Source organism: Mustelus asterias, chromosome 21, assembly GCF_964213995.1.
Source record: "Mustelus asterias chromosome 21, sMusAst1.hap1.1, whole genome shotgun sequence".
Lineage (NCBI taxonomy): Eukaryota > Metazoa > Chordata > Chondrichthyes > Carcharhiniformes > Triakidae > Mustelus > Mustelus asterias.
The window spans coordinates 39,501,382-39,519,005 of NC_135821.1; the positions used below are offsets into that span (position 1 = coordinate 39,501,382).

A 17,624-nucleotide genomic window follows, 5' to 3' on the forward strand; every position below is an offset into this window, starting at 1 on the left:
AATATTTTCAATCGCTAATCGAACGGCTCCCAAAATTGATTACCTCCATTGTTGAAAAACTCTCATTTTCACATTAGGAAACATGTATTTCCCCAATATCAAAGGACAGCATAAGGTCTGTTTTCATCTTTTGAATAGATGTTTTGAAATAGAACCTCTTTATTGAGCATCATTTAAAATTAGCATTTACAGAAAGCGAAATAAGGATTACTTAAGATGGAGAAAAATAGAGAAAGTCGCGAAAGCCAGTATTGTGCTGGCCAAAGAACTCAAAACATAGTCTGGACCATAGAACATCGAACATAGAACATAGAACAGTACAGCACAGAACAGGCCCTTCGGCCCACAATGTTATGCCGAGCTTTATCTGAAACCAAGATCAAGCTATCCCACTCCCTATCATCCTGGTGTGCTCCATGTGCCTATCCAATAACCGCTTAAATGTTCCTAAAGTGTCTGACTCCACTATCACTGCAGGCAGTCCATTCCACACCCCAACCACTCTCTGCGTAAAGAACCTACCTCTGATATCCTTCCTGTATCTCCCACCACGAACCCTATAGTTATGCCCCCTTGTAATAGCTCCATCCACCCGAGGAAATAGTCTTTGAACGTTCACTTTATCTATCCCCTTCATCATTTTATAAACCTCTATTAAGTCTCCCCTCAGCCTCCTCCGCTCCAGAGAGAACAGCCCTAGCTCCCTCAACCTTTCCTCATAAGACCTAACCTCCAAACCAGGCAGCATCCTGGTAAACCTCCTCTGCACTCTTTCCAGCGCTTCCACATCCTTCTTATAGTGAGGTGACCAGAACTGCACACAATATTCCAAATGTGGTCTCACCAAGGTCCTGTACAGTTGCAGCATAACCCCACAGCTCTTAAACTCCAACCCCCTGTTAATAAAAGCGAACACACTATAGGCCTTCTTCACAGCTCTATCCACTTGAGTGGCAACCTTTAGAGATCTGTGGATATGGACCCCAAGATCTCTCTGTTCCTCCACAGTCTTCAGAACCCTACCTTTGACCCTGTAATCCACATTTAAATTAGTCCTACCAAAATGAATCACCTCACATTTATCAGGGTTAAACTCCATTTGCCATTTTTCAGCCCAGCTTTGCATCCTATCTATGTCTCTTTGCAGCCTACAACAGCCCTCCACCTCATCTACTACTCCACCAATCTTGGTGTCATCAGAAAATTTACTGATCCACCCTTCAACCCCCTCCTCTAAGTCATTAATAAAAATCACAAAGAGCAGAGGACCAAGCACTGATCCCTGCGGCACTCCGCTAGCAACCTGCCTCCAATCCGAAAATTTTCCATCCACCACCACCCTCTGTCTTCGATCAGACAGCCAGTTACCTATCCAATCGGCCAACTTTCCCTCTATCCCACACCTCCTCACTTTCATCATAAGCCGACCATGGGGGACCTTATCAAACGCCTTACTAAAATCCATGTATATGACATCAACTGCCCTACCTTCATCAACACACTTAGTTACCTCCTCAAAAAATTCTATCAAATTTGTGAGACACGACTTGCCCTTCACGAATCCGTGCCGACTATCCCGGATTAATCCTCATCTTTCTAAATGGTCGTAAATCCCATCTCTAAGGACCTTTTCCATCAATTTACCAACCACCGAAGTAAGACTAACCGGTCTATAATTACCAGGGTCATTTCTATTCCCTTTCTTAAACAGAGGAACAACATTCGCCACTCTCCAGTCCTCTGGCACCATCCCCGTGGACAGCGAGGACCCAAAGATCAAAGCCAAAGGCTCTGCAATCTCATCCCTTGCCTCCCAAAGAATCCTAGGATATATTTCATCAGGCCCAGGGGATTTATCGACCTTCAGTTTATTCAAAACTGCCAGGACATCCAGGATCGAACTGACTATACATCGACCTGTGTCTACAATATAACTAAATACTTATCTGTGATATGAAATGGCTGGGCACAAGCAGTCTTTAACTTTCATAAACAATTGGCAGCTGTGGCCATGAAACACTACTGTTTACCTTGTGCGAAAGCCTGTTTACCTTGCATTGTACTTTCAAAGAATGTAGCCAATTTTCTAGGCTCAACACAGAATTCCAAGCTGAGTTTTAAAATGTGGCCAAGTTAATTCAAGTTAATGTTAAAGTACAGCACAATTAGTTACCTTAAAATGAAAAGCCTTTTAACTAAAACCAACCGTACAGAGGATCCCACAGAAGGGCTGTGGTCTCTGGCCTTTATGATCGTTCCAGGCCAGAGATTTGTCAAAACCCACCAATCCAGCTCCTTTCAAAAAGGTTAATTAATTATTTCAGGCAGATTTTGGGTCGGATGTCACAACCTTGCTGAGGGTGCAGGAAGGATTACCAGAATGCTACTTGGGTTGTGGGAATTCAGTGATGTAGTGACATTGGAGAAGCTGGAATTTTTCTCATGCGAGCGGAGATGGTTAAGGGGAGATTGGGTAGAGTTGCTGAATATTAATTGGCAAATAGGCTCAATCTTAGGGACCACTTGCAGATGGCAAAGAGATGGGTGGACCTGTGAATTAGGGTGCCGTGCAATCGCTGGTGTACCTGCCACCAGTTCACCCACACCCACCTCTCCATCATTTCATAGGTGGCTGAGGTGGTGTTAGATAGGTCGCTTAGCCTTGGTTCAGTTGAGGCCCTTAAGTGGGCGATTAATGCCCAGTTACAGGCCTTATCCTCCTGCAGATCCAATATAATGGGTGGTGAGAGAGGCTTGTGCCCGGCATGAAGCTCAACAGATTTAACTGTGAGAGTTACTGGTCAAAGTTGAGGGAAGGAGGATGTGGTGGGGAGCTGGCTGCTTCCTGGGTCCCCCTGTGTCAATCGGAACCCCTCCTCTCTCCTGCCCTCCCCAAACCGCTGCTCGTTCCAACTTCCAACCGCTCCCCCATGCCCGCTCTCAAGGGTCTGTAAGCCTGGGATGTAAAACCTGCCTGAAAGTCTAGGACCTGCGCCAGACACCGCCAACTTAACCTATCAGTGGCCCCAACAATGGCCACCATTTTAGGTGGTGCTGCTGGCCTCCAACTGGCTAGAAGCTCATGTGAGGTGGGATCTCCTCCTGGAGATGGACATAATTACCGCCTCATACTAGTTAAAAGGGCCGTTGGTCAAAAAATTGAAGTGAGGTGAGTGGGCTAAGTGGAGTTGGGTTTGCTCCAGACATTTACACTGGGGTGTGGTGGGGGCTGCCCTCTGGGTCATTAGCCAGATGGACCAAACAATCTCTCTTTGTGCTTTTATGATTCTATTTGTCTCGCCTGTATTTTGAAGGGCCTTTAGTCAGTGAGCAAAATGTCTCTTCACTGGGAACAATGCGTCTATTGAAATAATACCGGGAGTGTGTTGCTAGGTGTCTTCAGTATTGATTTGTCACAGCCCACTAGCTTGTCATTTTGTTAAATGTCAGTGTCATTACTTCAAGTAGCCCATTCTTGATAGTGAATTGATATTGCTCTATACTCCTCTTAGCTGAATTGGCTTGCACTCCTGGTGCACCAAGATGAGTAGAACCTGTCGCTTGCCATTTTAAAAAATTTTGATTTGATTTATCATTGTCACATGAATTAGTACACGGTGAAATAGTGAATTAGTAACGGTGAAAAATATTTTTTCTTGCGCACTATACAGACAAAGCATACCGTTCATAGAAGAGGAAAGGAGAGAGTGCAGAATGTAGTGTTACAGTCATAGCTAGGATGTAGAGAAAGTTCAATTTAATATGAGGTAGGTCCGTTCAAAAGTCTGATGGCAGCTGGGAAGAAACTGGTCTTGAGGCAGTTGGTACATGACCTCAAACTTTTGTACCTTTTTCCCGACAGAAGAATGTGGATGAGAGAATGTCTGGGGTGTGTTGGGTCCTTCACCACACCACCCTGCTCTCCTATCCACATGTCCGTCCTTGACTTTTTGTAATGTTCTAGCGAACCCCAACTCAAACTGGAAAAACAGAACCTCATCTTCCGATTGGGCGCTTTAGAGCCTTCTGGTCTGAACATTGAGTTCAACAACTTCAGAGCGTGAACTCTCCCCCTCCACCTTCATCCCATTTCCATTTATTTTTTTTTCATTTCTTCTTTTCATCTCATTCATCCATTGTTATCATGTTTAATTCTTACTACTTTTTTCCACTTCTGAAATCTCACACTCTATCTTGTTTCCAAACCCCCTCCCTGCCACCCCTCCTCCCACCCACCCCCTTCAGAGCCAACTGCCATATTTCCCAGGTAGTCCCTTAACAATCTGTACCTCTGTTCTGCCATTCACACATTCCAGTCACATAATGGCTGCTTTTAGCACCTTTTACAGCCTTCATCACCATTTACATTTCCTTTGTCCAATTACAGCCCACCCCCCCCCCCCTCTCCCCCTCCATGACTCTCATTGTATAAATATTAAAGCAAAATACTGCAGATGCTGGAAACTGGAACAAAAACAGAAAATGCTGGACCTTGCAGAGGGTGCAGTGAAGGGTTAGCAGAATGCTACTTGGGATGGTCGACTTCAGTGATGTGGTGACATTGGAGAAGCTCTCGTGCGAGTGAAAGGTTGGCTCTATTCTCTCTGTAAGAAGTCTCTCAACACCAGGTTAAAGTCCAACAGGTTTATCTCTCTTCACAGCTGCTGTCCGTCCTGCTGAGATTTTCCAGCGTTTTCTGTTTTTGTTTCAGATTCCAGCATCCCAGTATTTTGCCTTTACTATATGAGTAGAGCCAAGTTCCTTTTTAAAGATCAGCAAAGACTGGACTGGTGAAGTGCCTCTGCACTCCGTGGATAGATTGCAGAAGTTGGGACTTTTCTGATTGGAGAAGGGAAGGCCGAGAGATTTGATTCAGGTGTTGAAAATCCTGTGGCGTCTGGACAGAAAACATGGGGAGAGGCTGTTCCCATTGGTGGAAAGGTCAAGAACCAAAGGGCACAGACTTGAGGAATTTGCTAAAAGAAGCAATGGCGACGCGAGAAGAAGCCATTTTGCACAGCGAGTGGTTAGGATCTGGAATGCACGGCCTGGGAGTGCAGTGAAGGCAGGTTCAGTCGAGGTACTCAAAAAGCAGAGGGATCACTATCTGAAAAGGAAAACTGTGCAGGACTACTGGGAAGAGGTTAAGGGAGTCCTCCCACAGAGGGCCAGCACTAACATGGCTGGCTGAGTGGCCACCTCTTCTGCTGTAACCATTCTACGTTAGGAACATAGGAACAGGGTGGCATGGTGGCACAGTGGTTAGCACTGCTGCCTCACTGCGCCAGGGACCTGAGTTTGATTCCTGGCTTGAGTCGCTGTCTGTGCAGAGTCTGCATGTTCTCCACGTGTCTGTGGGGGTTTCCTCCCACAGTCTGAAAGACATACTGGTTAGGTGCATTGTCCATGCTAAATTCTCCCTCGGTGTGCTTGGGCAGGCACCAGAGTGTGGCGACTAGGGGATTTTCACAGTAAAAAAAGTAGTCCATTCTGCCCATCGAGCCTGCTCCACTATTTAATAACTGATCAGACACTTCAATGCCGTTTACACTCACTGTTCCCATAACCTAAGAATTCTGTGAAGTAGTTGAAGTTTGAAATGAAGTTACAGTGCTGGCAACGTGCCTGATGAAGTGCCATTGCTCATTCTTCAGAATATGAAGTGTTATCCGTTTGCAGTGCTGTGTCAACTGCTTGCTTGTATAATTAAATATTCTCTCAAATGCAGAAACTGTTGATCAAATATTATGCACTCAATTTGCAGCAAATTACCACATTTGGAAAAGAAATGTGAATTAATTTTCTTATCGTGGTTTTGAACATTGTTACAATAAAAAGCTGCTTTCTGTCTCGCCCTTGATGTTCTGCGTTTCCTTTCCTGGCTTCGATTCCCGGCTTGGGTCACTGTCTGTGTGGAGTATGCACATTCTCCCCATGTCTGCGTGGGTTTCCTCTGCGTGCTCCGGTTTCCTCCCACAGTCTGAAAGACGTGCTGGTTAGGCGCATTGGCCATGCTAAATTCTCCCTCAGTGTACCCGAACAGGCGCCGGAGTGTGGCGACTAGGGGATTTTCACAGTAACTTCATTGCAGTGTTAATGTAAGCCTACTTGTGACACTAATAAATAAATTTAATAAACTTTATATAGCCACTGGTGCTTTGGTTGTAGGCTCTGCCTTTCCCTAGGATGCTGAATTATAAACTGCCTGGTCAGTTTTTTTAAATTCATTCATGGGACATGGGCGTCACTGGCTGGCCAGCATTTATTGCCCATCCCTAGTTATAAGCATGCCTTTCTTATGAATGTTATAAAACTAATCGCACATGTGGCTGCTGAACAGATGTTTGTTAGCTCCAAGGTATAGAGTTGTCTTCAATCATTTCTTTTACTGAAGTGAAATGGACTGTGGACAGAAATATTACTGGGAGAGCTTGGTGTCGAGTGGGCTGATTGTGACTCACTCTCATTGTAACTCGTTTTACCGCCTTTGGATGCATTAAACCAACGTGAAATAGATTCCCATTGTGTTTGGATTATAGTTTCAACCCAAAGGCATCTCAGCAGGTCAGCAATAAATGTAAACCTTGAAGATTTAAACTGCTGGAGGAATGCCGTAACATGGCACATCGACGCTTTGCAGTGACTTAGCAGTGTACTAAGTCAAATGGAAGGGGATGTCTCCACCAGTTCCTCCTCCCACTCTCCCTGTTTACAGTCCAAATTCTGCTGTGGTGTTTAGAAAAGCCAGTGTAAAATCCACCGAGGGAGGTAACACTGGAGGATTGAGAACATTCCCACACACCTCAGCAAATGCCATTAGATTTACACCTGCCCCTTATTATCAGATTAGAAAGTAACATGTATAGAATCATTGAATCCCTACAGTGCAGAAGAAGGCCATTCAGCCCATCTAGCCTGCACCAACAACAAGCTCACCCTATCCCAGTAATCCCGCGTATTTACCCTGCTTGTCCCCTTGGCACTAAGGGGCAATTTAGTGTGGCCAATTAACCCAACATCTTTGGACTGTGGGAAGAAACCGGAGCACCCGGAGGAAACCCACGCAGACATGGGGAGAATGTGCAGATTCCATACAGAGAGTCCCCCATAACTGGAATTGAACCTGGGTCCCTGGCACTGCGCTAACCACTGTGCCACCATGCCAACCGCAATGGAAAAACTACAATCACATTGCCCGATTTGATTTTACTAGTGGGATGATGTTGTCTCCTTCAGAGTGTGCTCTGAATAGGATGTGTCCAGCTCTTGTGCCCACTTTAATTCTGCTACTCAGATCGAGGTATGAGGAGTATTAACTGTGGGAGACGAGCCCCGTGTAGAATGAATTGTCGAACTTTCTCAGAATTGTTCCCACGGAGCAACACTGTGCAGTATTTTCTTTCAACAATGTAAGCTGAACAAATGAGTCAAACTGCTAACCCTCTGAAGTGTGCAAGGTTCTGGAACCCATGTTATGAAAGGAATGTGGGGCGTTGCTGAAGACGGATAAAAGGTGACATCAGAGTTGCCGAGTTAACCATATCAGGACAGACAGGCTGGGGCCTTTTTCTGCTAAAAGAGAGCGGGCTGAGGGATGATGTGACAGTGGGGTCTATACAATTATCAAGGGGTGTGATCAGTGTTTTATATGGTGGATGTAGGTAATTTGACCAACAAAGGGGTGGATGTGTGTCAGGCAGCAAGTACAATTGTTAAAAATGTCAAAAACCGACTACATCCTGCCTCAAAACTCTCCGCAGGGTTTTAATGGAACCAGGAGGAGGGAAGGCATTTCTGGAGGTGGGAGGTCAATCATTGAAACATTTTAAGCAGGCGACATGCCTCCATTTTAGCATGGTTACTATTTTTAAATCATGTTAGTCAGGATTACCAGAGCTCACAAAACCTGGCAGTAGAAAGAGGTAGGAAGGGCAGAATTCATTATGCCGAGTGCCTTTACAGCACTGCTTGTGGGCCAGGAGGAGCAGAAATATTTCCTCCAGGCCCTACGAGCTAACCCTGTAAATCCAATCAGGTGGCTGCCGTGCATAGTATAACCGTTTTTTTAGTTGTATGTGACGGATCCACTGTGGTGGAGAATGCAGTAAGAGTTTTAACACCAGGTTAAAGTCCAACAGGTTTATTTGGTAGCAAATGCCATTAGCTTTTGGAGCGCTGCTCCTTCGTCAGATGGAGTGCATATCTGCTCTCAAACAGGGCATACAGAGACACAAAATCAAGTTACAGAATACTGATTAGAATGCGAATTTCTACAGCCAACCAGGTCTTAAAGATACAGACAATGTGCCCCGTGCTGTACCTGTCCTGGGAGTGTTTGATGGGGACAGAGTAGAGGGAGCTTTACTCTGTATCTAATCCCGTGCTGTCCCTGTCCTGGGAGTGTTTGATGGGGACAGTGTAGAGGGAGCTTTAATCTGTATCTGACCCCGTGTTGTATCTGTCCTGGGAGTTTTTGAGTATCTTTAAGACCTGGTTGGCTGTAAAGATTCGCATTCTAATCAGTATTCTGTAACTTGATTCTGTGTCTCTGTATGCCCTGTTTGAGAGCAGATATCCACTCTATCTGACGAAGGAGCAGCGCTCCGAAAGCTAATGGCATTTGCTACCAAATAAACCTGTTGGACTTTAACCTGGTGTTGTTAAAACTCTTACTGTGTTTACCCCAGTCTAACGCCGGCATCTCCACATCGTGGAGAATGCAAACAGATCTCCATGTGGTGTAAGGGTTAACCTGGTTGCTGTCAAACATCACCAAGTGAAGATTGCATTTCAGTATGGATATTAAAGTTTAACAGAATGGTAGCAAGCTCTTTACACAGCGCCAAGGTTTCGTGTGACCAGTGAGAAGCGTAACTGAGCATGAAACTGAAGAATCATTCAGGGTACATAAATCACCCCATGAGAGCGAGTACAGCAAATATACTGCAGCTCTTGTGTCAAAATGTAAAGAAGTTCATCGATGGACTTCAGAAAAACAATATTTCCATGAACAAAAGGTAATAGCTGTGGAACAAGCTCGTACAGATGGTGAAAGCAGATAGTGTTGATTGATTCATTTGCTCACTAAATCTATTCCAGTAATATTTGATGTATGAGTAATTGGAAACGTGAGACATGGTGAGAGTAAGATGCTTGGGTGGAACAAATGACTTTGAAACTATGTTGGTCAGAGCTCTTCTCCACTGAAGAATCTGTGCATATCAAGCCCCATAGAAACTAGAGGCAAGAGTAGGTCACTCGAGCCTGCTCCGCCATTCATTTTGATCATTGCTGATCATCAAATTCAATATCCTGATCCCCTCTTCCCCCCCCCATATCCCTGAAGCCTTATATTCTCGATCTGCTGTAGACTACTTGATAGAGGTTAATTGATATTAATAGTCAACAATTCCATGAGTGATGTGCCACCTGTCTACTGGGATGTTAGAAGCCAGCCAGCTGGACCTTTGTCTATCTTAATTTTGCAGTTCTTACATTTGAAACCAGCTAGCAATTAGAGCATAATGTGGATCATAAACGTTAGCAGTGCAAAGCACATTAAGTTTCAAATCCGCAAAACAAATTTACATCTTTCAAGCACTTTTGATCAATTTCGCTTAGAAATCATAGAAAGCCTACAGTGCAGAAGGAGGCCATTCGGCCCATCGAGTCTGCACCGACCACAATCCCACCCAGGCCCTACCCCCACATATTTACCCGCTAATCCCTCTAACTACGCATCTCAGGGACAATTTTTAACCTGGCCAATCAACCTAACCCGCACATCTTTGGACTGTGGGAGGAAACCGGAGCACCCGGAGGAAACCCACGCAGACACAAGGAGAATGTGCAAACTCCACACAGACAGTGACCCGAGCCGGGAATCGAACCCGAGACCCTGGAGCTGTGACGCAGCAGTGCTAACCACTGTGCTACCGTGCCGCCCTAGATTTTGTTTCCTTAAAAACATTCATTATGTCGAGTGCCAATGTAGTTTGCAATTTATTAAGTTCAATGAGGTTTTCATTCAGGACATGGGCTGGTCTGGGAAGTCAGGAGGTTTGTTACTCTGCAGAATTCCCAGCATCTGACTTGCTCTTGTGTCCACAGTCTGTACATGACTAACAAAAACAGAAAATGCTGGAAAATCTCAGCAGGTCTGACTGCCTCTATTCTCTTCCCACAGATGCTATATTTTGACTCCAGAGTGATACAATGGAGCCTCGAAACGTTGGCTCTATTCTCTCTCCACAGATGCTGTCAGACCTGCTGAGATTTTCCAGCATTTTCTGTTTTTGTTTCAGATTCCAGAATCCGCAGTATTTTGCTTTTATCTATGCATGTGACTAGTCCAGTTCATTTTCTGGTCAATGGTAACCCCCAGGATGTTGACAGTGGGGGATTCCGCGATGGTGATGCCACTGAATGTCAAGGTGAGATGGTCAGATTCTCTCTTGTTGGAGATGGTCATTGCCTGGCATTTGTGTGGCACGAATGTTACTTGCCACTTATCAGCCCAAACCTGAATGTTGGCCAAGTCTTGCTGCATTTGGATATGGACTGCTTCAGTATCTGAGGAAGCACGAATGGTGCTGAACATTGTACAGTGAACACCCCCACTCCTGACTCGAATGGAGGATGGTTGGGCATAGGACACCACCCTGTGACTATCCTGCTGTGATTTCCTGGGACTGAGACAATTGAACCTCCAACAACCACAATCATCTTTCTTTATGACTCAAACTGTTGGACAATTTTCCTCCAATTTCCATTGACTCCAATTTTGCTGGGGCTCTGAGATGCCTCAATGGGTTAAACGCTGCCTCAATTTCAAGAGCAATCACTCTCGTATCACTTTAATTCTTCTGCGCTGGAACCATAGCCTAGTTTTGGGCCTAAGCCCTGTAGTGGGATTTCAACCAGGACCTGATTCAGAGGCAAGAGTGCTACTAATAAAGCTAAATTAACCAGTCCAACGCAGGAATCTCATTTGTGTTACTTCTCAATATAAATACATTTAATGGGCAAGATTTCTCTGATCCTCCTTTCTGAAATTGATTTTTAAGTTTAGCTTTTTAAATTCAGGTACTGTGATTATAACTTTCTACATTCTGCATAATTGATTTCTAGTTTAATTACTTGGATCATCCTTTATAACATTAGATTTCTGAACTTGCTCAGACCTGAATGATGATCCTGGTTCACATTGCTATCAATATGAGTTTTACGGGTTATATTGCAGAGGAGAGTGGTCCAGATCTACATTGTTAGATGTTTCATTTTAAGGGGTTTATTGCACATCTCAACTCAAATATAGATCTGCCTGCCCACCACACACACATACCTCCCTCCCTCTCTCTCCCTCACACACACACCTTTCTCTTCCCCCACACATACACCTCTCTCTTTCCCCCTCTCTCTCACACACAACACATGCACATACATACACACACACACCTCTCTCTCACACCTCTCTCTCTCACACACCTCTCTCTCTCTCACACATCTCTCTCTCACACACACCTCTCTCTCTCTCACACACACATCTCTCTCTCTCTCATGCACACACCTCTCTCTCTCTCACACTCACATCTCTCTCTCACACACACCCCTCCCTCTCTCACACTCACACACCTCTCTCTCACACACACACCTCTTGCTCTCTCACACACGCACATATCTCTTGCTCTCTCACACACGCACATACCTCTTGCTCTCACACACGCACACCTCTTGCTCTCTCACACACGCACACCTCTTGCTCTCTCACACACGCACACCTCTTGCTCTCTCTCACACGCACATACCTCTTGCTCTCTCACACACGCACACCTCTTGCTCTCTCACACACGCACACACCTCTTGCTCTCTCACACACGCACACACACCTCTTGCTCTCTCACACACACACACACACCTCTTGCTCTTAAATACACGTTCTCTCTCGAAGGGAATTAAGAGTTATGGAGATAAGTGGAGTTGAAGATTACCGCATCAGATCAGTCATGATTTCGTTGGATGGGCAGAACAAACTCGATGGGCTGAAGAACCTATTTCTGTCCCTACGTCTTGTGGTCTAACGTGGAAAGCAAAGCTTTCTCCTGGTGAAGTAAATCTTCATCATCCCACATTGTACTGACAGGATAACAATCTCAAATAGGGTAAATCAAATGGCTTAAAGAATCTGTGATAAAGTTTGATGTAGTCAGTTTATTGTGATTTTATTACCTTTATAAGAAGAAATTAGCATTCATTTATCCAATTTTGACAGCAACGACCTACCTGGGCATCATTCGGTGGCACTGAAGTCCCACATCTCTGCTTAAAAAATGATTATTTGATTATTACAGTCAGAGTAACAGCTTTTATGATGCATATTTATTTCCATCTTACTGCAAATGTAATTTGTGTTTCTGGTAAAGATGTAACATCAATGATTCATAGTACTTCACTAAAATGCAGTTCCTTTTGCATAATATGATGCAAATTCATAAAAATAAGTCTGTCTGCCCCTCAAGGACCACTGGGTGAGTGCAGCATGTGGATAACTTCTACGCTACACAGATCAATTATTTTTTTATGACTCCTACTTACATAACAGCAGACACATTCTTTGATTATGTCAGAGTGTTTCATAGCTCGTTGTCTTTTTTTTTAGTGTAGTGAGTGTTGTTTGAAGGTGCACACATTGCAGCCAAGGGGAGCCGGTGGCCTAGTGGTATTATCACTAGACCATTAATCCAGAAACTCAGCTGATATTCTGGGGACCTGGGTTCGAATCCCGCCATGGCAGATGGTGGAATTTGAATTCAACAAAACTCATCTGGAATTAAGAACCTACTGATTACCATGGAACCATTGTCGATTGTCAGAAAAACCCATCTGGTTCACTAATGCCCTTTAGGGCAGGAAATCTGCCGTCCTGACCTAGTCTGGCCTACTTGTGACCCCAGACCCACAGCAATAAGATTGCCCTCCAAGGGCAATTAGGGATGGGCAATAAATGCTGGCCGTCCAGCTACGCCCATGTCCCACGAATAAAATCTGCACACAAGATGCTTCCACAATCCACATTTCTGTGATTGAGGAATAATTGTTAGCTTGAATGACTGGCAGGAACTAACGTCTGGGCAATCTTCTTCCTAATTATCATTCAGTAACCCATGCAGGAAATACACCTACATGGATGTCAGCTGAAGAAGTGTTGCCTCCATGGTCAAATAGTCTACTGGCAGTCAATAGCGGAGCTCTGTATGGTAAACAGCTGCCTGTGCAACCTGGACAGAGTTCAGAGCAGAGAAGCAAAGTGTACAAAACTGCAATGTAAGAAATATGTTATGAAGCAGAGGTTGATTTCCCCCCTCTGGGAACTAACATCTAACCACTCAAAGAGAAGTACCTTGCCCTATAATCTGTAAAAGTAAGTGTGAAGTGGCATGATCTGCTCTTCAGCAACGTTTAGTGATTAAATCAAAATTGACACACACACTCGAACCAACAAGTAACAATTTATTTATCTAACTAAGAGTGAACAAGTTAACTAAACTATGAATAAACCAAATAAGACACGATTCTAATGGAATTCTGTTCCAGGAAATACAATTCCCACTCATTAACAAAAATTAGAATTTTAGTCACACTCTAAATTGCAACCAGGTTTTGCGTCTTCTGGAATATTCTGGGCCTCCTCTGTTGATTCTTCTTTCTTCTTTGGTATCTAGATGAGGTTTTGAGCTGTGGTAGGTGGTAGTTGCTCTCTCCCCTTGTCCCACTGCCCCTTTCCTTTTATACCTGTGATGACATATCACTATCCCCCACAATAGGATTGGTCGTAGGTTGTCAAAACCATCAGATTTAAATTTAATAGGTTGTTGGTCTCTAAGTGCCTGATTCAAACTGATTGGCTATATTCAGAAGCCTGTAAGCTGGTTGCCTTGGTAATACTACTGCTTGGTTGTTTGATACAAATGTTTCAGTTTGGATACTCTGTGCTTGCCTCTAAGCACAAAAAAACCTACCTTTTATCAGAACCATGCAATGCTTCCTCTTCTTGACATTTTAGAAACACCAATCTACAATTACTCTACCCAACTTCACAACAATAGATCCAGATATACATGCTCTTATTCTGCCTCCCCAAGGATAGGAGGTGGCGAAGTGATATTGCTGGACTGGTAATCCTGAGACCAGGGTAAAGCTCTGGGGATCTGGGTTTGATTTCCAGATTTGGGGTGACAAGCAACAAGTAACATTCATGCTACACAAGTGTCCGGCGATGGCTATATCCAACTGGAGGAAACCTATCGATTGGCACTTGACATTCAATGACATTGCCATCACTGAATCCTTCACTATCAACGTCCTGGGGGTTACCATTGACCAGAAACCCAACTGGACTAGCCATGTAAATACTGTGGCTACAAGAATATGTCAAAGGCTAGGAAATCTGTGGTGAGTAACTCACCTCCTGATTTCCCCAAAGCCTGTCCACCATCTACAAGTCAGGAGTGTAATGGAATACTCTCCCCTTACCTGTATGAGTGCAGCTCCAAAAACACACAAAAAAGCTTGACGCCATCCAGGATGAAGCAGCCCACTTGATTGGCACCCCTTCCACAAACGTTCACTCTCTCCACTACTGTAACACAATAGCTGCAGCGTGCACCCATCTGCAAGATACACTGCAGGAACTCACCAAGGCACTTTAGACAGCATTTTCTAAACTCGGTGCCGCTACCATCTAGGACAAGGACTGCAAATACATGGGAGCACCACCATCGGTAAGTTCCCCTCCTAACCATCCATCATCCTGACTTGGAAATATATTGCTGTACCTTCACTGTCACTGAGTCAAAATCCTCAACTCCCTTCCCAACAGCACTGTGGGTGCACCTACACCACATGGACTACAGCACTTCAAGATGGCAGTTCACTACCACCATCTCGAGGGCAATTAGGAGTGGGCAATAAATGCTGGCCTAGCCAGTGAAGCCCACATCCCTCGAATTAATGAGTCCACTTGTGACAATAATAAGTAAAACTTAAAAACTAAAGTCCTACCTGTTAGCTCAACAATGATCAACGTGTCTAGAAAGTTATATTTGTAATCACTTCCAAATGTGGCACACATTATTGCAATTTTGCACTACAGATTTTCAGCGTTAATTCTGCAGCACTGAATGGCACGCTTTGCTTACTTAGTGCAGAGCAGACCTGTTCAAAGCATGAATATTAATGGCACAACAGTTGGCCTATAAATCCCCATCTCCTGAGATTACTGAGTGTCCAAAAAAACTCATTTGAATTTGAGACGGGTGGGAGGGGGAAGAGGGGTGGATGGGTTGTGTGTTGCACTCATTAGTCACTTCATCATGAAAGAATTCAGTTTTGCACAGTTAGCATGGCACCTTACAGATATCACTGCGAGTTCAGTTTACCTGCTGGGACATCAAAAGCTTTCATCCTTCTAATGCATTTTCAAATGTGTCTGAAGCAATTCCGCTTGTAGATAATGTGACAAATTTTAAGAGCTATCTAACCTGCCAGTTTCTATGTGCCTTCTCTCATCGACGATGCTGACCCTTTTATTTTTCTGCTTTCATCTTCAGGAATATTACAGATGACCGATATCAGGACGGAACGCATTGATCAGAAAAGTATCACCTTGGCATGGCACGAGTTGGACTACTCCAGTGATAACGACACTGAATACGAGATCAAATACTACGAAAAGGTGCTTTACGCCGTTCTGTGTAAGACCCAACATGTTTGAAAGGAAGGAACATAAAAATTTTAAAACAAGCTTCACTTCCATTAATTTAAAGTTTAAGTTTATTTATTAGTGTCACAAGTAGGCTTACATTAACAGTGTAAGTTACTGTGAAAATCCCCTAGTCGCCACACTCCAGCCCTGTTCGGGTACACTGAGGGAGAATTTAGCATGGCTAATGCACCTAACCAGCACGTCTTTCGGATTGTGGGAGGAAACCGGAGCACTCAGAGGGTGTAGAGAAAGATCAACTTACTGCGAGGTAGATACATTCAAAAGTCTGATGGCAGCAGGGAAGAAGCTGTTCTTGAGTTGGTTTGTACGTGACTTCAGACTTTTGTATTTTTTTCCCCACGGAAGAAGGTGGAAGGGAGAACGTCCAGGGTGCATGGGGTCCTTGATTATGCTGGCTGCATTTCCGAGTCAGCGGGAAGTGTAGACAGAGTCAATGGGTGGGAGGCTGGTTTGAGTGATGGATTGGCCTACATTCACGACCCTTTGTAGTTTCTCTGGAGATGGGAATTCCAAAGACTCATGTCCTTCTGAGAGAAAATCATTCTTCTCATCTCTGTCTTACACTCTGTTCCCTAGATATCGTCTATCGCCCAAAGGGAAATTCCCTCTCAGCATCCACCCTATCCTGTCAGAATCTTCTATGTTTCAAAAGATCACCTCATTCATCTAAACTCCAATGGATACAGGCCCAGCCTGTCTACCATTTCCTCATAAAATAACCCCCCACCAGTTGCATGAACCTTCTCTGAACTGCAAGGCAATATACGCTCTGAAGTAATGAGACTGAAACTGTACACACTACTCTGTATGTAGTCTCACCAATGCCCTGTACATCTGGAGGAAAACATCTCTACTAGTATATTCTATTCCCCTTTAAATAAATGTCAATATTCTATTTGCCTTCCAATCGCTTTCTATACCTGCATATTAACTGTATATGGTTTATGTACCAGGACATTCTGCAATCTCCCTCCATCCTGTAAAATTAGCAAGTTCTAATTTTCCCACATTATGTTCCATCTGCCAATTTTATGTTTCCTTAATTGATCAATCTATATCCCTTTGAAGACTCCTTCTGTCATCTTTACAACTTAATTACTATCTTTACTCCAATCATCAAATTTAGCACCATGTCTTTGGTCCCTTCATCCAAGCCGTTGATATGAATTGTAAATAGTTGAGGGTCCAACACTGATCCCTGTCACATCTTGCCAACCCAAAAATGACCCATTGATGCCTACTTTGTGTAATAACCCTTGATGTGGCATCTTGTCGACTGCCTTCTGGAAACCTAAGTACAACACATCCACAGGTTCTCCTTTATCCAGATTGCCTGTTACTTCCTCAATGAATTCCAGTAACTTAGTCAAACATGAGTTCCCTTGCACAAAACCATACTGGCTCTTCCTGATTGCATTGAGATTTTCCAAGTACTCTGCTATAACCTCCTTAACAAACAATTCCAGCAATTTCCCTTTGATAAGCTAACTGTAGTTTCCTGATTTCTGTCTTTCTTGAATAAAGGAATCATCTTCGCTATTTTCCAATCTGATGGAACCTTTCCAGAATCTAGGGAATGATGGTCAATTGCAACCAAAGTATCAACTGTCTCAGCAACTTCCATCAGGACCTAGGGACTTGTCAGCTTTGCAGTCCAATAATTTTCTCTCTACTGTCTCCTTGATGATTGGAATTGTTTAAAGTTCCACCCTCCCTTTTTCCCCCGCTTCACAATTATTTCTGGGATGTTATTTGTATCCTCTACAGTGAAGATAGATGCAAAATATCTGTTCAATTTGATTCGCCATTTCCTTATTTTCCATGATCAATTTCCCATTCC

At 44.0% G+C, this 17,624-nt stretch overlaps 1 protein-coding gene across 1 annotated transcript in view; it reads left to right on the forward strand.

The window, feature by feature from the left end:
- The window catches only part of epha10 (EPH receptor A10), a 582,772-nt gene that overhangs the window by 444,373 nt on the left and 120,775 nt on the right, over positions 1 to 17,624 (forward strand). Inside the window, exon 6 of the mRNA XM_078237784.1 lies at positions 15,609 to 15,733. Coding sequence (XP_078093910.1) covers positions 15,609 to 15,733 — 125 coding nt within the window. The remainder of the gene's footprint in view (positions 1 to 15,608; positions 15,734 to 17,624) is intronic.